Source organism: Schistocerca serialis, chromosome 1, assembly GCF_023864345.2.
Source record: "Schistocerca serialis cubense isolate TAMUIC-IGC-003099 chromosome 1, iqSchSeri2.2, whole genome shotgun sequence".
NCBI lineage: Eukaryota > Metazoa > Arthropoda > Insecta > Orthoptera > Acrididae > Schistocerca > Schistocerca serialis.
The window spans coordinates 797,832,764-797,860,363 of record NC_064638.1 but is presented as its reverse complement, the minus strand read 5'-3'; the positions used below and the strand labels follow the sequence as shown (position 1 = coordinate 797,860,363).

At 38.6% G+C, this 27,600-nt stretch overlaps 1 protein-coding gene across 2 annotated transcripts in view; it reads left to right on the top strand.

The window, feature by feature from the left end:
- Window positions 1-27,600, top strand: part of LOC126483833 (conserved oligomeric Golgi complex subunit 7) — a 75,411-nt gene that overhangs the window by 13,553 nt on the left and 34,258 nt on the right. Inside the window, exons 5-9 of one of the 2 annotated variants that reach the window (XM_050107048.1) lie at window positions 1,543-1,674; window positions 3,578-3,761; window positions 10,337-10,545; window positions 23,294-23,498; window positions 26,667-26,938. In XM_050107048.1, the coding sequence (XP_049963005.1) occupies window positions 1,543-1,674; window positions 3,578-3,761; window positions 10,337-10,545; window positions 23,294-23,498; window positions 26,667-26,938 (1,002 nt within the window). Of the gene's footprint in view, window positions 1-1,542; window positions 1,675-3,577; window positions 3,762-10,336; window positions 10,546-23,293; window positions 23,499-26,657; window positions 26,939-27,600 lie in introns of both variants that reach the window. The other variant, XM_050107038.1, reaches the window with a different exon arrangement.

Below are 27,600 nucleotides of genomic sequence, written 5' to 3'. Positions count from 1 at the left end.
TTGCAGTATGGTTTTTCTACTAATTGTGGATAACCTCCACTCCCTATATTTTATACCTGCTACCTTCAGAATTTGAAAGAGTGTATTCTATTTAATATTGTCAAAAACTTCCTTTAAATCTACAAATGCTAAAAATGTAGGTTTGTTGGGACAGGTATTTATCTCCTGTAGAGGGTCTCCATGCGACATACCTGCGGGACCCCTGGAGTTGCAGCAGGTAAAGCAGAACTGTATGCTACACAAATATTGCCATGTGCTGCATGTTGTCCACCGTGGAGATGCAGTTATAGTCACTGATAGTGACATGAGGCTCATCAGTTCAATCCTCCCCCCTCCCCCACCTCGTTCAATTATTTATCCTTAAGAGATTGTAATTTCTGGAAAGTTGGTGGACTTACTTATTTGTGAATTGCTATATCATCCTGTTTATGTAGAAATACAAGGACACTGATGAGACAGGCAGTGCCACGTGTATTTTCAGTGTAAAGTGTCAGTTCTTGTGAACAACCCTGCTATTATTACTGGTACTTGCTTCCATATTCTACATGAAATTATCATCACTGCCACTCTCCAAGACTGTCCATGTCACTGGAGTGGCAGGATATTAGATGTACCATGTAAAAAGGAGGTGGAAAAAAGGAACTAAGAGATTGATACGTTAAGCTTAGCAGAGACTAGTCAAATAATGTGGAAAGAGAAAAAATAGTTCTTGTCGGGTGACTATAGAGCATAACAGTAGACTAGTGACTATTTTCACTATAGATTACTCTTTTATTTTGTATTTGCCAGTGCTTATTATCTGCACTTTTATTTTCCCCGTTACAAGATCAACTCAGCATATCAACTTAGCAGATCATTTGCAAGGAGTTTTATTTTTTATAGCAACAAAATCAGATACACTCAGTTACTTGTTCTTATGTATTGAATCACATGTGTATAGGATAATGCTAGTAATGGTAAATATATTCAAAATGCAACTCCTGCATCAGCAACATTACACTGGTGGAAGTTGGCCAGTTCTGTGGAAGCATTTGCTAATTTATTCTTGTAACTGGCACCCAAGTTCTACAATGGCTAAGAAAGGTGAAATATACTAAAACTACCAGCTGCTGATAGTGATTGTATTGGCACATGTCAGGAACCTATCTGACATGATTATGCTCTCAAAAGAGAGTGGGACACCATCTACGTGGCAGAAGCAACTTCATGGTGCAAGCTACATAAAATGTTACAATAGAACTGGCCCAAAAACTGTGCCAGTATGGCACAGAAAGTTTAATGCAGTGAATGTCTTGAAACAGACTGTGTAGGAGGACAGAGAGTACTGACATGGTGACTATACCCTCATGATAACTACCATAAAAAGTGAAAGTGCACAACTTAGTTATGTTTGCAGTAGTAACTGCAAGTATTTGAAATAGATTTGATTCACTTTTGTGCAAAAAGATTGTTACTATGATTGTTTTTCTGTTATTTCTTGTCTGGTCATACCCATTTTGTAGCCTGACATGATTGATATGATTTGTGGTTCTTTTTTCACAGGTTGAACAGGACACAGGACAATCAATGGCAACACTGGAGCACATAGACCATTTAAAAACACAATTGCAGGCTGCAAAACAAGCACTTCATGAAGCAGACAACTGGACCATTCTTGCGACTGACATGGAAGAAGTATATTTTTTTCTGAAGCGATTAAAGATAGAAAACCAGTTTTGAAATGCTCTTATGAAAATAACACAATGTAGAAGAGATAAATTGCTACTTACCCCAAAGATTACAAGTCAAATAGCAGACAGGCACAATTAAGATATTTACACATAAGGTTTCAGCCACAACTTTCACAACTGGCAGTTCGGACAGAATGCCATTGGCGAGCAGCCAGAGTTGGCGGTCATGTGTGTGTGAAGTGTGCTTGCTTGTGTGAATAAATGGTGTATGTTTCTCTTTCTTTTTCTAATGAATGCTGTGGCTAAAAGCTTATGTGTGTGTGTCTCTTAATTGGAAGTGTCTTCAACTTAATGTGTCATCTTTATGCTAAGTACCAGTCTATCTTTCCTACATTGATATTCTAATCTAGAGTTTCCATTGTTTGATTTTGCATAAAAATAAAATAGGATGTTTAATAATGTAATTAACTACCCTACAATCAGCTCCCAGTGAGAAGGATGGAAATAGCTTGTAATAAAAGCCTTATTCATAATGTACTAAACCACTGAAACTTAAAAAAAAAAGGAATATAAATGTTTTGTATCTCTCCTTCTGTTGAAATACTGCATTTGACTATTATTTATTCCTGTTTCAGTAGCTTTCCAGCTCACATATGCTTCATATTAAGTCGTGAATGATAAACATTAGTAAAATAAAAGAAAGCACTTCTGAAATCTATTAATAAATCTGTTGCACAGTTTTTGTATTTTTCTTCAATCCCTTTGAGTATATACTCATAATGTGTTTATTTGTACAGTGCAAAAAAAGTTCCTTTTGTTTGAATGAAAAGCACTGAACTGTAAGTACACTGCTACTTGTTTCTGGCGAGGAAACTTAATCCAGTGCACATGTGGGCGCGCGCGCGCGCGCGCGCGCACGCGCGCGCGCACACACACACACACACACACACACACACACACACACACACACACACATTGAATGTCATCTTGACTGTTCATATCTCTTGGCACCCAACTAAGAACTTTGGTGCATCTACCATTCGTTCACCTTGCTACATGCCCCACCACCTCCATTTCATTTTCATTATAGGCATAATCCCTATGTGAGAGTCCAGTTACCACCATTTTGGCTTAAGACTTCATTTTTAATACCCACACACTGCTTCATTTGTCGATGGAGGGTACTAGCTGTTCTCAAGCCAATGGCTGACTTGGTAGTACTGAACCATATGCACCCCTTAAACACTGCCTAAATCAGCCATGACTGGCGTACTTTATTCACACGTGAAGCAGTGTGTGAATATTAAAAATAAGATTGTAAGTTGTAAACAATGTTGCAACTGACCTGAGTATAGTGTCCTCATCCTGGCAGTGGCAGCTTTTGTTTTTATTAGTTCATTTGCAGGGAGCACAAACATTCACAACTGGTATTGTTGTCTCACTTATCATGACCATAGTGCACTGTTTTCTAAATATGCTACATTTTTTAAATGTTCAAACATATTGTAAAAGGAAAATAAATTAGCCTCAGTCACCCCACGTATCATCCTCTTTGCAGACAGGTCACATCTTACTTTGCAAAGTCATAATGTATGAATTGCAGTTTGGTAGGAAGCTAAACTGTTGTCACTCACAAGACATGTGTAAAATGGATGGCCTCACTCAAGGCACTGGCTGTTGCTCAGCGATGCCTTTTTAGTAAATATACGTATGTCTTTCTACATGTAACTTTTCACATGTCTGTAGAGATTGCTTAAGTTAATAAAAGAATGTTAAGATATTGACACTGCTTCTGTGTATTGCTCTAGGCAGCACTATAACTGTGAAAAAGTGATATGACAAAACAAAAATAACTAAGACAATAATAAATAAAAAAAATCATTCACAAAATAAAACTCTGATTTCAGGCATTTGAGTCTGGTGATATGGAAAGAATTGCAAGTAAGCTAGTCAGCATGCAGCAGTCACTTGCTGTACTTGCTAATGTTCCTGATTATGAAGACAGGAAGCTGCAGCTTGAAGGTCTGAAGAATAGACTGGAGGCTTTGACCAGCCCTCAGTTGGTTCAAGCATTCACTTCGAGTTCTGTGGGTAGGTCACAGTTGCAACAGTTGGCTTAATAGTTACTTGTTTAGTGAAGATAGTCTTTTCTTCAAGACAGTTAATTATTTTTTGGCAGTACCTTGCCATTTTTCATAATTAAATACATAGTAATTAGAATTTCTGCATACAGTACTACAAAAAAATTACATATCTCGGTCACTTTACTGAAATGAAGGTGAAAAGTTCTAGTATTGTGGAAGTTTTAGGATAAGTTTTGTTGCATGAAAACAGCCCTCAAAATAGTTTGTGAGATTTAATTTTTTAAAGAATAAGAATGCAGTTTGAACTTTCAAATATTCATGATAATGGTGTTAATTTACTCAGTTGACCTATGCTTTTTGACCTTTAGTATACAATATTTTCAATATTTCCTATTATATTAGTATTTCTTCGTACGTCATCAATACATTATGTTTCTTTCCTTGCGTTCATTAACATTTTGAAAACTGTGACACCTAGAAAGAATGGCTGCAATGAATCAAAACTCATAGGATGTTTTGAATAGTGTACGAGCAAGTCATTAAAATTATGGAGGAAATGCGTACTTGTTCTTGACAGCAGTTCTGTCACTAAAGAGCCATCTGATGAGTGTGTTCTAATGATGCACAATATTTGATATTAGGGAAATGAGTTTGTCGTACAGATATCTCTGCTTTTTGCTGCAACAGTAATAATTGTGTGGAACTAGTAAATGGAAGAGAGCAGTATGCAATGTCAAGCAAGCATTGCAGCAGACAATATGGTGACAGGCATATTGTCCATGTGGTCATAATGGATCATTCAGCATCATCCACAGTGTTACTTGAAGCTGAAGTACTGCTAAGTGTGTATACTTGGCATAGTGACAGTGAGGCACTTTTGCACTTTCTATTGGCAGTAAGACTGATAGTGTGCAGACAGGGAGAGGAAAAATAATGTACATGTGTACACATAGATGAATGCAAGAGCAGCTGGTAGAGGGTGTCTAGATTTGTGAAGCACAGCAAACAATAACAAGAGATGAAAGTATATTGCTGTTATGGAAATGTTCATGAGTCATCGTAGCCAGGTAACTTGCCTACTCATGGTGGTCTCGTTAGTTACCCATTGTAACAAATGCCTTCCATGTTCATGAGTAGCCACGTACAGCTTCCATTGCGTGGAAGCCACAAGTGCCTCAGACTGCAATTTATTTGGGAATGCTGTCAGTTGTGTGCTTAGTTGCAGATTGTAATGGTTTTCAGTTAGGCAAACTTTAATGTGTCCTTTACTGACATCCACAAAAATGTTAAGATGCTCGCTTGGCAACCTCTGTGAACTATTATGTCCTTAACCCAGATGTTCACAGTACTTGTTGGCTATTAAATAGTTTGGGGTATGAATGGTGAGAAACTTTGTTTGTCACAGTTCTCAGTGACCACTTTGGGTACTTGGGTACAAACTGCATGGAAGTTGACTTTCGTACAAAATAACAAGATCTTCCTCAATTCCTTATTACAGTGTTTAGAGGCACTTAGAAAATTAAGTCAGATCATGAATGGTTCTGTAATCTTAATCATTTGTGAACTTTCATTTACTTAATATGGCAGAAAAAGTTGATTTCAATCATGTAAATCCCTTTTGTTGCAGTTTTCTCACATTTTAGGCCATTGAAATAATAGATGCTATGAAATTGTTAGCAGAACATCTAATATAGCTGTAAAATTGTTATTTGTAGCTTAAATTTAGATAAAATTGTAATTCACAATTCTTCTTCTTCTTCCACCTTAAAGTGAAGTATCCTACATCACTTATGTATATAGATTATTAGCTGAGTTGTACCAGAAATTTGGAAGATACTAGCAGTCTATACATCTATGTATATATATCACAGTCCCCTCACAGTGCATGGTGGTAGGCACATCATCGAAATATTAGCAGTTTGCTGTCCTAATCTCTAGATCCGGCTAGGTAAAAATAATTCTTTATGTGCCTCTGGATGTGTCCTAATCTTTCTCATCCTATTCTTTTGATTCTATATGAGATGCACGAGTGAGGTAGCAGGATGTCATCCAGTCTATCTCAAATATCAATTTTGTAAATTTATCTAACAGTGTTTCGATGGAACAATGTCACAGTTCTGTGAAAGATTGTCATTTAAGTCACTGAGCATCTCTTGTTACATATTTGTGTGGTGTATATCCTAAGTTGAGCTTCTCTTTGTTTTAGATACAATTACATTCTATGACATACTTGTAACCAGTTTCAGCCAACAGTGGCCATATTCAGATGCTATTGTTCACGGGTGCCGTTTGGTGTACAAAATGTTCATTACGTGCGTTCTAAAACTACTCCCTAAATTCTTTCAGCTACTGTCAAGACTGTCAAGTGCATTCACCCCGTTGTGCAAGGAATCATATAAAATCCACCTAAAGCATTTTAAGGGAGCTACAGGACGTGAGATTTGTACTCTGCTGTCCCTAAATGAGAATCCACACTCTTAGCTCCCCTATAATGCATCATGTGATGGAATGTCCATGATGATACGTGTGAATGAAGTGTCCAATTTGTTTCAATACTGACTTTCAAAATCTATTTCATGTCTGTGTTTTGACACTGTCTGAAGAAAGTTTGCAGTCTAAAACAGAAAAGGTGCCCAATTATAATATTTACATGGTTTGTTTCAGACTGCCATGAAAATATACATAAAATGTGAAAGATTCAGAAACATTGCACTCTTTTTTTTTTTTTTTTTTGCTACTGCCATGCTTTTTAATTAAATTCAAAGTGTGTTGTTGTTGTTGTTGTCTTCAGTCCAAAGATTGGTTTGATGCAGCTCTCCATACTACTCTATCCTGTGCAACCCTCTTCATTTCTAAGTAACTACTGCAACCTACATCCTTCCGAATCTGCATAATTTATTCATATCTTGGTCTCCCTTCACAATTTTTGCCCTCCATGCTTCCCTCCAGTTCTAAATTGGTGATCCATTGATGCCTCAGAACATGTCCTACCAACCAATCCCTTCTTCTAGTCAAGTTGTGCCACAAATTCCTCTTTTCCCCAATTCTATTGAGTACCTCCTCATTTAGTTACATGATTTACATGTCTAATCTTCAGCATTCTTCTGTAGCACCACATTTTAAAAGCTTCTATTTTCTTCGTGTCTAAGCTGTTTGTAGTCCATGTTTCACATCCATATATGGTTACATTCCATACAAGTACTTTCAGGAAAGATTTTCTGACACTTAAATCTATACTCAGTGTTAACAAATTTCTCTTCTTCAGAAACGCTTTCCTTGCCATCGCCAGTCTACATTTTGCGCCCTGTCTACTTCGACCACCTTCAGTTATTTTGCTGCCCAAATAGCAAAACTCATCTACTGTTTTAAGTGTCTCATTTCCTAATCTAATTCCCTCAGCATCACCTGATTTGATTCAACTACATTCCATTATTCTTATTTTATTTTTGTTGATGTTCATCTTATATCCTCGTTTCAAGACACTGTCCATTTTGTTCAACTGTTCTTCCAAGTCCTTTTCTGTCTCTGATAGAATTACAATGTCATCGGCAAACTGCAAGGTTTTTATTTCTTCTCCCTGGATTTTAATTCCTACTCCAAATTTTTCTTTGGTTTCCTTTACTGCTTGTTCAATGTACAGATCGAATAACATTGGGGATAGGCTACAACCCTGTTACACTCCGTTCTCAACCATTGCTTCCCTTTCGTGTCCCTTGACTCTCATAATTGCCTTCTAGTTTCTGTACAAATCGGAAATATCCCTTTGTTCCCTGTATTTTACCCCTGCCACCTTCAGAATTTTAAAGAGAGTGTTCCAGTCAACATTGTCAAAAGCTTTCTCCAACTCTACAAGTATATAAATGTAGGTTTGTTTTTCCTTAACATAACTTCTAAGATATGTCGTAGGGTCTGTATTGCCTCATGTGTTCCTGTATTTCTGCAGAATCCAAACTGATCTTCCCCAAGAGCGACTCCTACCAGTTTTTCCATTTGTTGGTAAGGAATTAGTGTTGGTATTTTGCAACTGTGATTTATTAAACTAACAGTTCGGTAATTTTCACACATGTCAGCACCTGCTTTCTTTGGAACTGGAATCATTATATTCTTCTTGAAGTCTGAGGATATTTTGCCTATCTCATACATCTTGCCCACCAGATGGAAGAGTTTGGTCATGGGTGGCTCTCCCAAGGTTATCAGTAATTCTACTCGCAGGCCCTTGTTTCTACTTAGGTCTTTCAGCACTCCATCAAATTCTTCCCGCGATATATATCTCCCACCTCATCTTCATCTATGTCCTCTTCTAGTTACATAATACTGCCATCATGTACATCATCGTTGTATAGCCCCTCTATATATTCCTTCCACATTTCGGCTTTCCCATCTTTTGCTTAGGACTGGTTTACCACCTAAGCTCTTGATATTCATGCAGGTTGTTCTCTTTTCTCCAAAGGTCTCTTTAATTTTTCTGTAGATGGCATCTATCTTACCCCTAGTGATAAATACTTCCACATCCTTACATTTGTCCTCTAGCCATTCTCTCTTAGCTGTTTTGCACTTCCTGTCGATCTCATTTTTGAGATGTTTGTATTCCTTTTTGCCTGCTTCATTTACTGAATTTTTATATTTTTTCCTTTTATCAATTAAATTCAGTATAATATTCAAGGATTTCTATTAGCCCTTGTCTTTTTATGTACTTGGTCCTGTGCTGCCTTCACTATTTCATCTCTCAAAGGTACCTGTTCTACTTCTACTGTATCCCTTTTCCCTGTTCTTGTCAATCATTCCCTAATGCTCCCTCTGAAACTCTCTGCAACCTTTAATTCTTTCAGTTTATACAGGTGCCATCTCCTTAAATTCCAGTCTTTCTGCAGTTTCTTCAGTTCATAACCAATAAATTGTGGTCAGAGCTCACATCTGCCCCTGAAAACGTCTTACAATTTAAAACTTGGCTCCTAAATCTCTGTCTTACCATTATATAATCAATCTGAAACCTTCCAGTTTCTCCAGGGCTCTTCCACGTGTACAACCTTATTTCACAATTCTTAAACCAAGTATTGGTGATGGCTAAGTTGTGCTCTGTGCAAAATTCTAGCAGGTGGTTTCCTGTTTCATTTCTTACCCCCAGTCCATATTCACCTACCACTTATCCTTGTCTTCCTTTTCCTACTGTTGAATTCCAGTCTCCAATGACTATTTAATTTTCTTCACTGTTAACTATTTGAATAATTTCTTTTATCTCATCATACTTTTCTTCAGTCTCTTCATCATCTGCGGAGCTAGTTGTCATATAAACTTATACCAATGTGGTAGGCATGGGCTTCATGTCTATCTTGGCTACAGTAACGTGTTCGCAATGGTGTTCGTAGTAGCTTATCCACTTTTCTGTTTTTTAATTCATTATTAAACTTACTCCTGCGTTACTCCTATTTGATTTTATCACCCTGTTTTCACCTGACCAGACGTCCTGTTCCTCCTGTCACTGAACTTCAATAATTCCCACTATATCTAACTTTAACCTATCGATTTCCCTTTTTAAATTTTCTGACCTACCTGCCCAATTAAGGGATCTGACATTCCACACTCCAATCAGTAGAGCGCCCGTTTTGTTTCTCCTGATAACGACATCCTCCTGAGAAGTCCCAACCCGAAGATCCAAATGGGGGTCTATTTTATCTCCGGAATATTTTATCCAAGAGGATGCCACCATCATTTAACCATACAGTGAAGCTGCATGCCCTTAGGAAAAATTAGAGCTGTAGTTTCCCCTCGCTTTCAGCCGTTCACAGTACCAGCACAGCATGGCCGTTTTGGTTAGTGTTACAGGGCCAGATCAGTCAATCATCCAGACTGTTGCCCCTGCAACTACTGAAAAGGCTGCTGCCCCTCTTCAGGAACTACACGTTTGTCTGGTCTCTCAACAGATACCCCTCCGTTGTGGTTGCACCTACGGTACGGCTGTCTGCATCACTGAGGCATGCAAGCCTCTCCACCAACGGCAAAGTCCATGGTACAGGGGGGGGATGATCAAAATAACCATTTATTATTGTCTTGTTCCTGTAGTGTGTGCATAAGGTGTGAGAAATGTGACAGCAGCTATGAATATTAGGAACATGTAAATTAATAGTTATTAAATCCTTTTTCCTATTGATTCACAGCAGTGGAAAATGTTGGAGGTGATCAGTTTTGGTTTCACAAAATTGATGACCATCAGTAAAAATGAAAGGATGCAGACAGAGAGAGGAGTAAGACAAAAGCTGGAAGTACATCATGTATATGTAGGTGAATACAACGGCAGTTTGTAGATGATGTACATATTTATGAAACACAGCAAACAATAACAAAAACTGACAGCATCTTGTTCATACGGAAACATTCAGTCATTGCTACAGTGTAACTTGCCTATTCATGGTAGTCTCATTAGCTACCCACTGTCACAAATACTTTCAGTGTTCATGAGTAGCAACATTATCACCATTTATTCAAAATGAGTAAAAGGAGGTTTTAGTTTTGCTTTTAAAAATTAAACAAGATGGTAAAATATATATGCTAATATCTGTCCTCTACTTCTATTGCTATCCACAGACCAGTCACTAATCTACGTACAAATTTTCACATCAATTGGTCGGCTCCCACAGCTGCTTAAATATTACCATAAATGCCAAAGGGGTGCACTTCTGCATCAGTGGGCGTCTCTAGTCGAAGCCGAGGATGGTGGTGTTCATGAGTGGCTGCGCCAGCTCTACGACTCTCTGCTATCTGGGTGGCATGAGCGGCTGCGGTGGTGCTCACAGGTACCCTCTACTAGTCTGTCACTCAGACATCACAGTGTCATGCAAATTGATTTTCATACTTTTGATGGAGATTGATTATGAAATACAGAGTAATTGATTCATCTTTCTTAAACAATTCTTTCTTGATGAAATGTTGATTTGCCTATTTAATATATTACTTACTTAATATATTACACCTGTTAATGCAGAAATTAATATCAACGTAATATCAGGAACTGGTAACTGACACAATTTCTAAGCAGTTATAGGAATTGTAAATGTTCAGAAGTAACTTCCTCTGTAATGTAAATTATTTTATATGTATGTGGTGTCTGTTCTTTCGGACACGTCCCAAAGAATAGACACCACAAATACAGGGTGAATCATCTAAAACTTGCACCGCAAATATTGCAGAAATGGAAAATGCTATTGATATATGGTTTTCACAGAATGGATTGGTAGCCAGAGGCTTGTATTTTTAGCCAATCAACAGATCATAATAAGACTTAGAAAGTGTATTTTTTGTGCAGACATACACTTTTTAAAATGGACCAGTGCCTATTGACATTAACAGCCAAGAAGTATGGTAAATTAGAATGCCTGTGATGTTTGTTTCAGGAATCTAGTGTGAGTCATTTATCACATTTTGAAAAGTTCCCACACTGACACTTATGCAATACCTGTGGTAGCAAACAATAAGGAACAATATGAGTGCGTACGGTAGTTACGTGGATTCTGAACAGTGACGAGACAATTGACCATCACAGGTTGTGTTCAAAATGACCACCAGCAGTGACAATACACACTTTCATTCTGGTATGGAACAACTGGTGCATAGATGAACCAGACTGCACTAATACTTCATCGCATATCATCAGGTGTAATTGGTATGTCCTTGCAGTCTAGTTATGGGGTACTTATTGGTTGCAAAAAATGGAGAAGAAGATTTTTTTTTTATTTTTTTTTATCGTGTGCATGTAGTGGAGAGTATGACGAATCCAAGTTTTCAGCTTCCAATACCCTCAGGACAACTGTTTGTGGCCAAAAAAACACAAAATTTTGGCCCCTGTTAATTGGAAACTATGCACCCCCAATGAAAGTTTTACCATTACCAAAATTAAAGAGCTTTAAATTTTTTGTTGAATGATCTACTTAAAAGTCAGAATCAGTGCAGCCATTTGGCTGCAGTGAGAGGTCAGAGTTTGTTCATTTTTACCAACTTGGCTGAAAAGTCTCCGTGAATGCCTGTAACTCAAAAACATCTACTCCAAATGGAAAATGTCAAGTTATCAGAGTTGTAGAGCATGAAATTTCATGTTACAAAAGCATCTAGTTTTTGAGTTTTAGGCACTATTGAATGTTCATACGCTGGAAAGCCAAACTAATTCCATTTTGTGGTTTTTTGTAATTCAAAGTTATTCAGTGAAATGAAATTTCGAATAGGAAGACAAAAAATCTGTCACACCTTCAGGCGTAGAGGTATCTGTAGATCACCCTCGATTGACATACCATAAACAGCCAAGGCTGCCATCCCCAGCTTTCCACTGATATTGTTTCTGTTGTTAGCTGTGCCCAGTCTTCCTGTGTTGTGCAAGGGCATGGTAACAAAAGTACGAAAGCGAAGCAGATGAGGACAGGGACTCGGCCTAGTGAAGATATGAGTTGCATATGGTGAAATCCATTGAGATGTGACTTTGACAAAGGACAGATTACTATTACACAAAGACTATGTACGAGTATCTCCAAACCAGCAAAGCTGGTCGAATATTCACGTGCTACCATCGTGAGCATCTACAGTAAAAGGTAGGAGTCCCAGTGAAACCACCACTAGGCGCTAAATGGTTGGACGTCCACGACTATTCACAGAATGTGAGGTTAAGAGGTTTGTCTGCTTTGTACAGTGGGACAGATGATATGTGGCATATCTGTCGAAAGAGCACAATACTGGTGCATGCACATGTGTTTTGAAGCACACTATTCATTGTACATTGTTGAACATGGAGTTCTGCAGCAGACGACCCTTGTGTGTTCACATGTTGACCCAACAATGTCGTCAAATATGATTGCAGTGGGCACGACCATTGTAATTCAATTGTCGATCAATGGAAATGTGTAAGCTCTTCAGTTAAATCACATTTTTGCTACACTAGGTTGATCGTCATTTCCACAAACGCCGTCATTGAGGTGAACAGTGGCTCAAAACATGTAGTGTGCCACAGATGCAGGTTGGCAAGAGCATTATTATGCTGTGGGAGACATTCTCCTTCACTTGCATGGGACCTGTGATAGTAATCGAATACACGCTGACAGCTGCTAACCAACTACATTGCTTCAGTCTAGATGCCTGCCCCAACAGCTGTATTATCTTTCAGCACTCTAATTGTCCATGCCTTAGAGTCATAACCATATTACAGTGGTTTGAGGAGCATTATAGTGAACTCACGTTGATGTCTCAGTGACCAAATTCACCCGATGTAAATCCTATGGAACACATCTGGGTCGCTGTCAGGTGCCTTCACTGCATAGCAAATTAGTGGCCCTTTACTTACATGAATTACATGACCTGTGCGTAGACATCTAATGCCACATACATCCACAAACCTACCAACAAATTTTTAGATTGCTGATATACAGAATCCATCACGTATTATGTTCTAAAGACAGACAAACATGCTATTAAGCAGGTGGCCATCTGCTCTATAAGGTTGTTTGGCACATCAGAGAAAAGTTTGGAGCCATCTGTATGAAATATAACAGATCACATATTTTGATGGATACCCAAGTGATGCTTCGCAAAGGGGAACAAAGTCTTCTGAAAGATCTCATCATTTGAAGGCACCCAGTTCTTTATCAGGTATCATTTTCAATGAAGATACAAATGTTGCAGTTGCACAGAAGTTTCTTGCAAATGAGACCTACAAGAACTGCTTAATTTTGGTGCCTATGGGGAAATTTGAGGATGGAGGCATTAAAGTGCTAAAGGCAGAAGAAGATGCAGATTCGTTAATTGTGGAAACATCTGTTTCCTAAGTTGCCGAGTCTGACCGTGTGGCAATTGTGACCGAGGACATTGACAGCTCGTAACGGGTTGAGGAAACAACAGCAACTTGTACTTCCAGAAATCGGGAAGAGGGGAATCAGCAGGAGTGTGGTACTCCAGTCATTCTTTCAATTTCGATCCTGCATTTGCCCTTTTCAACTGTGCGTTCACAGCATGTAATACTACATCCCTTTATTTTTTTGGTCAAGGTAAAGGGAAATTACTAAACCTGTGGAACAATATCCACACTTCAGAGTGCAAGCTGTGAATTTGTTAAACCCTCAGTCTCTCAAGATCTAATAGCACAGGCAGGAGAACAGCTGATGTTCGCACTGTCTGAGAATTCCAGCTGCGCGACATTGGATGAGCTCAGGTATGAGCTTCTTGTAAAGTCTTCCCTGAGAAAATCTTTCAGTCTTGAAAGGCTATCGCCAACATCAGTTGCAGTAAGGTAGCGTTCATTACAATCTTACCATCAAGTGTAGTCTTGGATGGGGAAGAAAATTGATCCCTGCCAGTGGAGCTGGAAGAAAAACTTATCAGGCTTGTTTCCTTTGATGGTGATGAAATATGCAGCATCACACACGCTACTGAAGATGGTTTCCTGCTCATGCGAAAAGGATGCACAGCAATACGTGGATGTCGCAAACCTGAACTGAACTCTTCCTCCACATGCAAGCACTGTTGTGGCTTAACTTGTGAGATTGCTGCAGAAATTGAGCTTGAAGAGGATAAGGAAGATATGGAAGATATGTTGTGGGATGAGGAAGCTGGTGAAGGTGCCGCAATGGATCCTGAAGATGGGATGCTTGACCGGGACATGCTGCAGTCTTCCAAATGACCTCAAGGAAATTGAAATTTGATGAAATGTGAATCTCTGATATTTAAATTGTATTTTGTAATATTGTCATGCCCTTTTATTTGTCCATTTGCACAGTTTTTTTTATATTACTTACATGTAAATATGCAGGGTGTCCCAGCTATCTTGTCCACCCAAAATATCTCTGGAACAATAACAGCTATTGGAAAACGACTTTCACCGGTATCAGTGTAGGGCTGGGGCCCATGAATGTACATATTTGGAAACATTCTAAAACGAAAGCATGTGTGTTTTTCAACACAAACTTGTGTTTTTTTTAAATGGACCTCCTATATTTTTTCTTCAGTAATCCATAGCATGACAAAGCACATACACAATGGCGTTGATTGCATCGCAATATTCCCATTACATCCCAAGATATTGAGACGCGAAGTTGACGCTTGAAACACCCGACATGCGCTACTAGCACACACCCTGATAGGTGGATTGGACGAGGTGGCCCAGTTAGGTGGCCTGCCCGATCTCCGGACCTTACACCGCTGGATTATTTTCTTTGGGGAGCAGTGAAGGATGCTGTTTACCAGCATGAAACAACAACACCAGAGGACATGAAGCAACGCATTATTGATGCTTGTACAGCCATCAAAGAGGAAACTGTAGCACGAAGTAGGGCATCCTTCATCCGCAGAGTGACACTATGTATGCAAGCAAATGGGCATCACTTTGAGCATGAGATGTGAATGCAATGTTTAGTATGTAGTGCTGGTATCACAGTGGAAGTTTCTACAAAGGGCCATTTTACCCGGTGATGTTAAGAAACATTTGTTTGCAACAATTTGTCGTTTAACGCATTAGATAAACATAACATTGATAATTATGTGATAATAAAACTAATTGGTTAAACATGTTTACATTCATCGTCTATGTCCTACCTGAACTTCCCAAATCAAAACATTTTTACCTAAACAACGGTAAAACTTTTAGTCCACTTGCTCGTTTCACTAAAACCATCAACATGAATTTTACTATTACGAGTGAATGATTAACTGTCACTTGCGCTAGATCTAGAGTAAAGTAAAGTTTTAACGTTGAACGGCATTACCTTTTTAGTAACAGATTAACGATAAGCGAAGTTAACTTTGTGACTAACGTTGCGGTGTACAGATATGTTACAGAACCACATCACCCCTAGCCCTGTGGGATAAGTACCTGCTGGAATGTACGACGTTAATGCAGGATGGCAGCAGACCGTCTTATTCGTTTCGGACTTCTTCATAAGTATGGAAGTGTGATTACGCATGTCAATCACATCGCGATTACGGGCAGCATGGGGTTCACGCCTGAGCCTCAGGACGTGCGCTAGCAGCGCATGTCGGGTGTTTCAAGCGTCAACTTCGCGTCTTAATATCTCGGGATGTAATGGGAATATTGCGATGCAATCAACGCCATTGTGTATGTGTTTTGTCATGCTATGGATTGCTGAAGAAAAAATATAGGAGGTCCATTTAAAAAAACATAAGTTTGTGTTAAAAAAACACATATGCTTTCGTTTTAGAATGTTTCCAAATATGTACATTCATGGGCCCCAGCCCTACATTGATACCGGCGAAAGTCGTTTTCCAATAGCTGTTATTGTTCCAGAGATAATTTGGGTGGACAAGATAGCTGGCTGGGACACCCTGTATATTAGCCATTACTATGTACTCGGTTTTCATTTTAGCAACCCACTCATACCAATTAAAGGAATGGATAAAAATGAATAAAAATACACGAGTTAAGAACATTAAAACGACATACACAGAAAATGTGTGAGCTTATTAGAGAGACGTCTTCCCCCAAGAAATTCCATTTCATTTTATAACTTGCTCTTAAAAAGTGTAATTAATTTGGCTTTCAAGTGTATGAACACTTAGCAGTGTCTAAAACTGAAAAACTAGATGCTTTGGTAATATGAAATTTCATGCTCTACAACTTGAATAACTTGACATTTTTCTTTTAAAGTAGCTGTTTTTGAGTTATAGGCATTGGAGCCAATTTTTTAGCAAGTTGGTAAAAATTAATGAAATTTGACAACTGATTGTGGCCAAAAGACTGCACTGATTTTGACGTTTAAGTAGATCATTCAACACAAAATTTAATGCTCTTTGATTTTGGTAATGGTAAAATTTTCAGTAGGATCCTTAGTTTCTGTGTAATAGGCAAAAACGTGAAAAAAGTGCCAAAATTTCCTGGTTTTTGTGGCCATAAAAAGTTGTCCTGAGGGTATCGGAGGTCAAAAACTTGGATTCAACATATTTCCAACTATATTCAAAAGATAGAAAAATAAAATCTTCTACCTCACTACGCCACTACTGGACTATTGTCGACGAATGTCTTTCAGCTTTCCCCGCAGAAATAAACGTGAAAAACGTGCCAAAATTTCCTGGTTTTTGTGGCCATAAAAAGTTGTCCTGAGGGTATCGGAGGTCAAAAACTTGGATTCAACATATTTCCAACTATATTCAAAAGATAGAAAAATAAAATCTTCTACCTCACTACGCCACTACTGGACTATTGTCGACGAATGTCTTTCAGCTTTCCCCGCAGAAATAAATGTATAGGCATCAAATCCAGGGAATGGGCCAGCCAAAGTACAGGTTCTGTTGCAAGTCCAATCCAACGATTTGTAAATGGTTTGTGAAGACATACTGTAGTATTTCTTGCACAGTGGGCTGGCAGCCACCATGTTGGTACCACAGGTTCCGTCTAGTCTGCAGAGGAACATGTAGCATCTGTGGAAGATGATCTTGTTAGAATTCTGCAATATACTTAACTGCATTCTTCAATATGTGTGTGATATATGGGCCTATTAGCTGATGGTTCACTATCCCACACCACACGTTTACATTCCATGGACACTGGCATTCTACCTGATGAAGCCAACAGGTATTGTCAACAGATGAATAGTGCATGTTTCAGCAGTTTACCTGGCCATGATAGGCAAATGTGGTTTCATAACTAAACAAGTTAAACAATATATCTGAAGTATCCTGTCTTAATACCCACGTACAGAAGTTAACATGATTTTCATAATTATTTCCCTACAGCTCGTGATGGGAAGAGATGTAATAGGGATGGAACCGTCGTTGATGAAAAATGTGTAGGACACTTGCCTGACTCATGCTAGTTCCTTGTGCAATTGTCAGGAGCTAACATTCAGATCAAATGCAACAGCAGCAAGAACATTAATTTTCCCCTCTTCTGTCATCACTCATTTCCTTCTGTTACATTGTCTATGTGTTACACTACCACTCAAATAACTGTTGAAGAAGTTGGTAAATAACTGCTGAGATGGTTGACATCTGTTGAGATATCCCACTACATACACTGAACAAGAACAAACTGCATTCATCTTATACACTCCATACACCATGAGCATCTCAGCTTTTTCCGTGTTGGTAAATCCCAGTGTCCACTCACAAACCATTACTTGGACTGTCATACACTAATTGACTGATGTGTCACAGTGCAGTCGTGGAACACACAATGACACTGTTAGCAAACATAACAACATCATATGTGGTAACTACGCAAGTTGATCAGCACAGACAGGTGAGTGTGGAAACTTTTCAAAATACAATATCTTGTAAATGAATCCTGCAACAAACAACACTGACATTCTAATTTACCTTGCTAATTTACCCTACTATTACCTGGCAGAAGGACTCTGCTATCTTGTCAGATTCGTCACCCTGCCACAGTGACCCCACTCCAGAAATCTAGAAGAACCTCCAGTCTCTCCTTAAATCCTTAAGCCCATCCCAGAACCTCTCCCCAGAGTCCATCTCTCTTCTCATCCTTACCACTGCCCACACTCCTACCTTCTACATCCTTCCTGAAGTCTATAAACCCAACCATTCTGGCCGGTTTCTGTGCCCTATGCTGTGAAAGTCACCTGGTTCAGAGTCATTGATGACATCTTCGTGATCTGGATTGAGGTTGAGGACTTCCTACCCATATTCTTTCAGAACCTCAACACCTTCTCCCCCATTTGCTTCACCTGGTTGTACTCAGCCTATCAAGACACCTTCCACATTGTTATCCTCCACCTCAATGATAGCTATATCAGTACCTCTGTCCATATTGGATCTACCAATACCTCCACTTCAACAGCTGCCACTCATTCCATACCAAGCAGTCCCTTCCATACAGCCTAGACACCCATGGCCATCACATCTGTAGTGACAAGCAGTCTCTTTCGAATTATACCAAGGGTCTCACAAAGGCCTTTACATATCGTAATTACCCTTCCAACCTTGTACAGAAACATCTCCTATACCTTATCTTTCCCCTCACCCAGCACCTCACAAAGTCCCACCAACCGTCCACAGGGGGCATTCCCCTCATGACTCAGTGCCACCCAAGACAGGAGCAACTGAATTACTTTCTCCGCCAGGGTTTTGACTACCTCTCGTTGTGCCCTGAAATTAGAAATGTCCATTTCACCACTCCCACAGTGGTATTCTGCTACCCAATAAACCTGCACAATATCCTCATCCATCCCTTTTCAGCCCCTCCTCCCAACCCCTTGCCTCATGGCTCATATTCCTGTAATAGACCTAGATGCAAGACCTGTCCCATACATCCTCCCACCACCACCACCACCACCACCACCACCACCACCACCACGTACTCCAGTTCGGTGACAAACATCACCTATTCCATTAGAGGCAGGGCTACCTGTAAAACTAGTCATGCAATCTACAAGCTAAGCTGCAAACACTGTGCTGCATTCTATGTGAGCAAGACAACCAACAAGCTGTCTGTCTGCATGAATGGCCACTGACAAACTGTGGCCAAGAAACAACTCGACCCCTCTGTTGCTGAGCACTGCACCAATACGACGTCCATTTCAATGACTGCTTCACAGTGTGTTCCATCTGGATCCTTCCCATCAACACCAGCTTTTCTGAGTTGTGCAGGTGGGAACTCTCCCTGCAATATATCCTACATTTCCATAACCCTCCAGGCCTCAACCTCCATTAGTCATTGTCCTTACCCATCTAGCCACTTCCCTGTTCCCATTCCAGTACCCCCTCTCTCCCCCGCCCTCCATCCAACCTCTCGACTGCACCTAGCTGCCCTACTCTCCACCTCATCCCTGTATGTACCCAGTAGCACTTCACCATCCCCACCACTACACTCTATCCCTCCCCCTCCCTGCCCCAGCCTCCTCATTACCCTCACCCAGTTGCCTCTCTCATAATGTGCTGCTGCTGCTGCTCGCAGTCTGGATCGAACTGGCAGAGACTGTGGTCATGTACATGTGAGTTGCATTTGCGTGAGGTGTGTGTGTGTGTGTGTGTGTGTGTGTGTGTGTGTGTGTGTGTGTGTGTGTGTGTGTGTGTGTGAGAGAGAGAGAGAGAGAGAGAGAGAGAGAGAGAGAGAGAGAGACCTACCTATTTTTGACAAAGGCTTTGTTGGGCAAAAGCTAAACTTTCTGACTCATTTTATTGTGCTTTCCTGCGACACAGCAGCTCCACTGTATGGTGAGTAGCAACTATCCTTTTCATTATATTGTTACAGTCCATCCTGGATTTTCCAGTGTTTGATTTACCCTGTTTGTAGTTTGTTAATGTCTATGGCCAGCACATTGTTCCATTAAAAAGCTGTATATTTACATCAAAAATACACTTTCTAAGTGTTATCACAATCTATTTATTGGCTGACAGTATGAGCCCCTGGCTACCAATACATTCTGTGAAAACTACACTTCAATAGTACTTTCCATTTACGCAATATTTGCCGTGCAAGTTTTAGGTGATTCACTCTGTATGTAATTAAAGCAAGGACAGTCAATGATCCCTCCAGTGCAGATGCACAGCAGGCTTGAACTCTTACAGGAATCAGAGATATGCTGTGTGTAATGGGAATAATGGACAAGGGGCACGACATTAGTAGTATGTGGATAAGTTAAGAATTTGGGTCTGATGGGTGGTGTGTTAGGGTAGTCCACGCAGTTGCAATGACCGTTGTGTCCAGATGGTGCAGTGGCCAGCACATCTGCCTAGTAAGCAGAGGATCTGGCCTCGAATCGTGGTCTGGCACAAATTTTTAACTTTCCTTATTGATTTAGATCAATGTCCACTTTCAGCCAATGTCTATAGTTCCTTTGTGTTGTAAGTTATTTAACTAGGCATTATGTTTTGTTGTATCAGATTTAGTCTTCCTCTTCAATGACTCTGATGACACAGCTACCTAGTCCAGCTGCTAAGTGCATGTGTAAAATGGAAGTTATTGTAAACGAGGGGCTAATTTATGTAAGTTGGTTTTATGAATAAACAGATTGTTGCTTACTTCATAGAAAAATGTATGAACATAAAAAAAATAAACAGAAATAATTAAAAAGCAAATAAATTGTCTACTCATGGCAATTACTGACTCTACAATACTTTGCTGGAGATAACCCTGTTCAAAATAGTATGCACTTCTTTCCCTCTGAACTGTAAAAAAAATCTCACTCACGTACAGGGGAATTAAAAATATTTTATGGTATCTGAAGTGTTTGGCACAGTTTGCAGCTACACATATCATTGTGAATTATTGTTAAGCATCGGGAAAAAAATCCTAATACTGAATCTCAGGCTTTTGAATTATTTATTGGGTACGTAGTTGAGTTACCAGATGAGTTACATAATTATCAGATCAATATTTGGGTTCCACTTGCTCCAGTAACTCCTCCACAAAGTGAGAAAGTGACTGAACATTTATTTATGTATCGTGATGGAAAACTACATCAATTTTGAGTTATCCGTTTTGCTCCAGGCCATTATTTAAAAGCCAACACCAGAATTCAGTAGCCATTGTTTTCACGATACCCATTAATTTGTCACTTTTGAGTTCACTGTTGCGATTGCATTGTTCATTTTTAAGGCAAAAAAATGTGTTTGGGTAGTATCACATGGCATCAAAATTGTACTGTAACATTGTGTTTATTAGTTCTATGTATATAGAATGCAGCTACTGTGAAGGTCTTCATGTATATTAAATTCTGTATTCAAGTATCTTTAGCACCATTGTTTATATTTATTTTCTGTCCTAAATTAAATTTAATTCTATATCCCAAATAAATTACAAATGTGTTGAAAACAGTCTCCAGAAAAATAACAAATTTTTGTGGGGCTATAACAACACCAGTCTTTAATATATCCACCTTTTACCATCATAAATAAAATTCTCATTTGCCTCATCAGTTTGAATTCAAAGAATTATTATATTACCAGCAAGTATGTAATGTTTGCTTTCACACTGATTTATGTTAGGTTTTGATGTCTGTGTGTGGTTTACCTATTAATTCAACTTTGAGATATATGTCAGTGTAAAAGCAAGACGATCTAATGTATGGAATGAAATATCCTGTACTTATTTATGGTATGCTGAGTCATCACATACCTTTCAAAACTTCGTATAAATAATTTCTTCTGCGTATCCCCAGTGCATAACATTGTTGTTCTTTAAATGAAATGGCTTAGCAGAGGTGCTTATTTTACAGTTTCAAATTTGAGCCTTTTGCATGTGTTAACTAAGTCGAGCCATGAAACGAGACTAAGGCCAATATCTTCTCCATATTCTCACATATTCGGGCAAGTACTTTATTCAATGATAGTGATAACTACTGGATTAACGTGTAAACTCACTGAGATGGTAAGGAAAGCAGGAATGTTAATGGGTAACACAGAGAGAGTGAATCTATTGAGATTACCCAATTAAAATAAATTTATGAAATTTGATTTTCTTTTTTATTCGGTGGATTGTCCTGATTTCTGAAAAGATAAGTGTTTACCTTGAACTATTTGTGTATTGAAGAGGCAGTGAGACAAATATAGTACAGGACTAGCTAGATGTGGAATATGTTTATCATGGACAGAAAATTATTATGATACAGTTTGAAGTAAGTGTTCAGCAAAGTGAACAGGTACTGAGTTGGGTGTTTAATGAAATGCAGTGTGTGCTAGCTGATGACTATAACAAAAAAAAGCTAAGATAATAGTGTTTTTTAGCAGGTGATCACGCAGGATGGATAATTGATACACATGAACAAGAGGCTTTTAAGGAGGAGGGTGAACTTCACTATTTTGGAAGTAAAATAGATTGAGAAGGAAGATCCAAATTAAGCTTAGTGGAACAGTTGTCACAAGGCAAAAGGGCTTTCCACAGCATGAAACAGTTTCTGCTGACATTTAAAAGCATAAAACTTGAAGAAAAAGAAAATTATTTGGAGTGTATATTGGTGAGGTTGTGAGAACTGATAATGAGGAAGCCTTTGAAATGTGGTATTTTATGAGACTGTTGAATATCCGGTGGAATAAAGAATGAAGGCTACCTCCAACAAATCAACAAGAAAAGTGCCAAGTAAATAACATAAAAATTGAGGAGAGAGCATTATTGGACACAAATTACAACATGAGTTGTAGGTGAGAACTGTAGTTAAAAAAAAAATCCACTGGAGTGACAGTCCTAGAAATTAGTATATGTAGCAGTATTCTGAAATGAAATGGAAAGCTGGCAAGTGGTAGGACTGTAGAACTGCATCAAACCAAAATTAATGTTGATAACCAAAAAAATCACCTTGGATGATTTACAGGAATGTTGATCAAACTTAGGTTTTTTTTACCTAACCCACCTTGCCTTTAGCATGTATATTGAAAGACAGTTCTTTCCACCAGTAGGACTCACACTTTGTTGTGCCACATCATTGTTTGGCAGAGATTTTCACAGTATTGTGCAGGAGTGAGATTATTATATTCATTACATTTGTTATTATTAAAATCAGTTTCTGTAGTTCAGTGTTTATTTTTATATGTTCTCTCACAGACTAGACAGAATTTTTGTCATTATCGGCTGACATCCACTGTTTTGTTGTTCCTTAGGTCTTTGGAGCTGGACCTGCTCGCTCTACCTTGCTTGCACTGTTTGCAGATGTATTAGCAAATTTGGAACCGAGTCCAAACCTATGCATTGATGCAGCGTTGAAACAACGGCCACCATCTGACCAGTTAAGCTTCCTTCTATCACTCAAGCAACTTACTTCACACTTTGCGAATAACTTGCATTCTGTCACTGATGCACCCGCAGGTATGTTTTTGAGAGGAACCTTAATGTATTCGGTATGAAATTGTTTGCTTTAGAACATATCCAGTTCTCACTATGTCATTGTTGCTCCACAACATGATTAAACTATTCCTTTCTGTTAGTAGCACATTCACATTCATGGGAATCTCAAAAATTTAAAACCTTTTACATTGACGTGAGGCTAGCTTGTCAAGAAAGTAGTAGAAATATCTCTTGTCTTTAGCTTTCATCTTCCTCCAGCTACAGGAATAGAGTAAAGGGCAGGGCCCTTGTGAACTATTTAAAGAGAAACTGCTATGAACTAGAAGTAATGTCAGCTCCAGGAAACATAGTATTCTGTAGCATATTTCTGTTGACAGTCTCCTATTAATCATAATTTTTGCGAATGAAGCAAAATTTTGTTTGAAATCTTTATTTTGTTTATGCCTGAAACATACAATTTTACATGCATGATCAACATCAACACTGGAAAATTACAGCACTATTTGTGCGCAGACAGAAGTTTTTTTATCCCATTTTACAATAATTTTATTCATAGGACATTACTTCAATCCATAGTGTTTTAGTTTAGTACTACAATTGTTGTTATAATATTTCGTCTTAGTTCCAAGTTATACAGAGGTTTAAGAATAAATCACTGCATAGGTTATCTTTTAAAAGCACCTTCGCTCGTAATCTTCAGATCATTTACTTGCAAATTATCAGAAATTAGACCTATCTGCATATTGCTGTTAAAGCTAATCCCCTGTTAACCATATGAAAGTCTATTTTACACCTCTTGTTGTGGTTGTGAATTTGCATGTTCCTATGTATGACCACATTGTCTTCTTTCAAAAATAGCATAGTTTGTGGCATACACATGGCACGAATTGCTAGAATATTAAAGTTAGCAAATAGACTCTTACAAGATATTCTTATTTCACTTTCACTATGGTGCTCAACACACTCTTCTGCTGTGAGAAAACCTGAAACTTGGACATAGAAAACAAACAAAAGTTGGGAGGGGAAGGTTTATGTAAAGATTAAAGAACATGCCGAGAGACACAGATAAGTACCCCTTCTCAAGGCAAGTACTTCCTGAGCCACTTATTTTTATCAAGGACTTTCTTTTTCCCTAGAAATGTCGTAAAATAAGAGAATATGACTTTATTGCTTCATTATTTAAGTGCGTTTGTTACAGTGTATCTGTGGTCTTCATTGAACAAAACTCCCAGCTGGAATATCAGCAATATAAGGAAAGGATAGCTTGCTACTTGCTGTAAAGATGACACATTAAGTTGTAGGAAGGCACAACTAAAAGTGCTTATGCATTAGCTTTCAGTCACAGCAGTCATCAGGAAAGGAAAAGCACACACACGCACCCACGCACGCACGCACACACACACACACACACACACACACACACACACACACACACACACACACACACTCTCTCATTCATTCATTCATTCACATGGTCAGGCAAGCACCTCAGACACATGACCACCATCTCCAGCAACTCGGACCCAAATGCCAGTCCGAGCTGTCAGAGATGATGGCGGTCATGGGTGTGTGAAATCTGTGCTTGCTTGTGAGAATGTGTGTGTGTGTGTGTGTGTGTGTGTGTGTGTGTGTGTGTGTGTGTGTGTGTGTGTGTGTGTGATAAAATGTACATGTTTTAGGAAATTTCACCTCTCTCACCAGCGATCCTCATGTAAAATTCCCTAAATCATGTCAGGCAAATGCCCAGATTTTTCCTTGAACAAGGTCATGCCTGATCACCTCTCCTTTGCAGCTGACCCTATTTCCTCTCCTCATTAAAAGTCTGTATATTCACATGTCTCTATTTATGACTTGTGCTTTTACTTTCATTAAGCTAAAAAAATCCTATTTCATTTTAAAATGATACTCGGACAAATCAGTTACTAATACTAAGGCACCTAGTAGTATTTTTGTTGGGAATATAAGGAATTTTGTCAGGAGAGAAACTGCCAGGAAGTTTCGAAAAACATGCATTTGGACTATGAGAGTATGCAGCTTGGCACTAACAGCTTTCAACTGTTGTCTAAGCTTATTGGAAATCTGTGTTGCAGAATGCTGCACACCTTTTGGATACTTAACAGTGTACATGCAACACAGAAATTATACCTCTGTCTCTCATTTACTAAATTGACATTGCTGTTACTCTTGCACAAGTTCATGTTGTCAACCATAAATCCCTTAAGCAGGTTTATATTGTTTGATGCCCACGTGAAGAGTCCACCGCCAGTTAAATCGTGATATGCATGAAATTTTAAAATAAATGTTATTTAAGGCCCTAATGGACCACTGCAGAGCCAAAAATATTATTTGTACCTGAAATAAGTACCTCTCACCTCTAGTCACTTGAGAATAAATCTTTGTCCGTGACAAAATCTTTTTATAAGTTCCCATTTGTTATTGACAGGGTGGTACCTTCCCAGTTGTTAGGGGTTCCCTCTTCTGTGGTTGTAATGGCAAGTGACTGTCTTACACTCAAAAAGAATATGTGATAGGCAGAAATTTAATGGAATTTTTCAAGTAACAATGTATGAAAGCAAATCTACCAGCATCCATGACAATGCTAAAAATTCGCACAAACAAAATTTCTCTAATGAAGAATTTAAAGAAGGTAGACAGCACATTGTTGTACAACCAAATTTAATATAATACAGTTTAGCAATTCAGTCCTGTCATTGTTACACAGTTCTTTGGAGTTGATGAAGCTAGCTTATCTTACCAATACATTCATGAGCTCTCAGAACAAACTATTTTGAACAAAGTGTGCAATGATACAGTTTGAAATCTTATGAACATCAATACTGAAAAGTAGACAAAAGAAGGCGAAAGCAATGTTTTGTGGAGCTTAAAAAAATTTATCGATTTCTGTTTCTGGGTAAACCATAAATAGCCCTGTTCTGTTTATATCTACCCTTTGTTCCTTTACATATTTCCCTTTTTCTACATGGCCACAAAAAAGTTAAGTTCTGTTTTTGAAAGACAAGTATTTTGCTAATATTTTGATTTTCCATGTACTTCTGCATTTTATTTTGACAAGTCTAGCTGCTTCATCAGTCTTGAGCTGTTTGCTTCCCAGCAACTTACTTCAGTAATGTACCTTAAACTTTTGTTGTTTAATAATGGTCATATGAGCATGTGTTTCAGTTAAAGCAGATGATTCCAGTGAAGCAGAGCTCATTCTTTCCTTGGCGCAGGCAGTATACTTACCGTATGTGACATATGTTGCGAAATATTCAACATTTGAGCAACAGACTCTTTCGCCCCAGTTATCAGCCATAGAAAGTAACAAGCAAGATCTTATGGACACCATTCAAGAGCTTGGCCAGTCCATTCCTCGTGTAGTATCTATCATTTCTGAAGCCAATAAGAGATGTTTACAGTTTACTGAGGGATGTGGTTATTGTGGCTTCATCAAAGCAATACAGGTATTGTTTACACTTATTGCACGTATATGTATTTCTAATACAGTGACACGACTGTCCCACACAGGTGGTGCTTTCAATAGTTGTACTAAACACTAAAATGCTGTGGTAGTGGATAATCCATGATAAATTTATTGTGAACTAAAGTTATTAAAGTTGTAGAATTATTTAAGCAAATAGAAGGTCGAACATTAGATTACATTCAGCTGTATATTACATGAACATAATACACAACTATAAAGAGATATGCTTACAATTTTGTAATTTATTTACGAGGGCTATCCACAAAGTACATTACATTTTGGAATTAAAAATAAATAAAGTATTGGAATTTTTTTTAATTATATACAGATGAAAGCCACACTTAAATACTACTTTTCTACATAGTTGCCATTTAAATTAAGGCACTTATCGTAGCGATGGACGAGCTTGGAAATTCCTTCGTCGTAAAATTCGGCCGCCTGCGCCTTCAACCACGTGGTTATCTCTTTTGGGACAGAAAAGGTGTGATTTTTGTGGATTTTCTGGAAAGAGGCACTACAATAAACTCTCAAAGGTATTGCCAAACTCTGCACAACCTCAGAAGAGCAATACAAAACAAGCGCAGGGGAAAGTTGGGCTCAAAGATCTTGCTGATTCACAACAACGCCTGGGCCCACACGGCA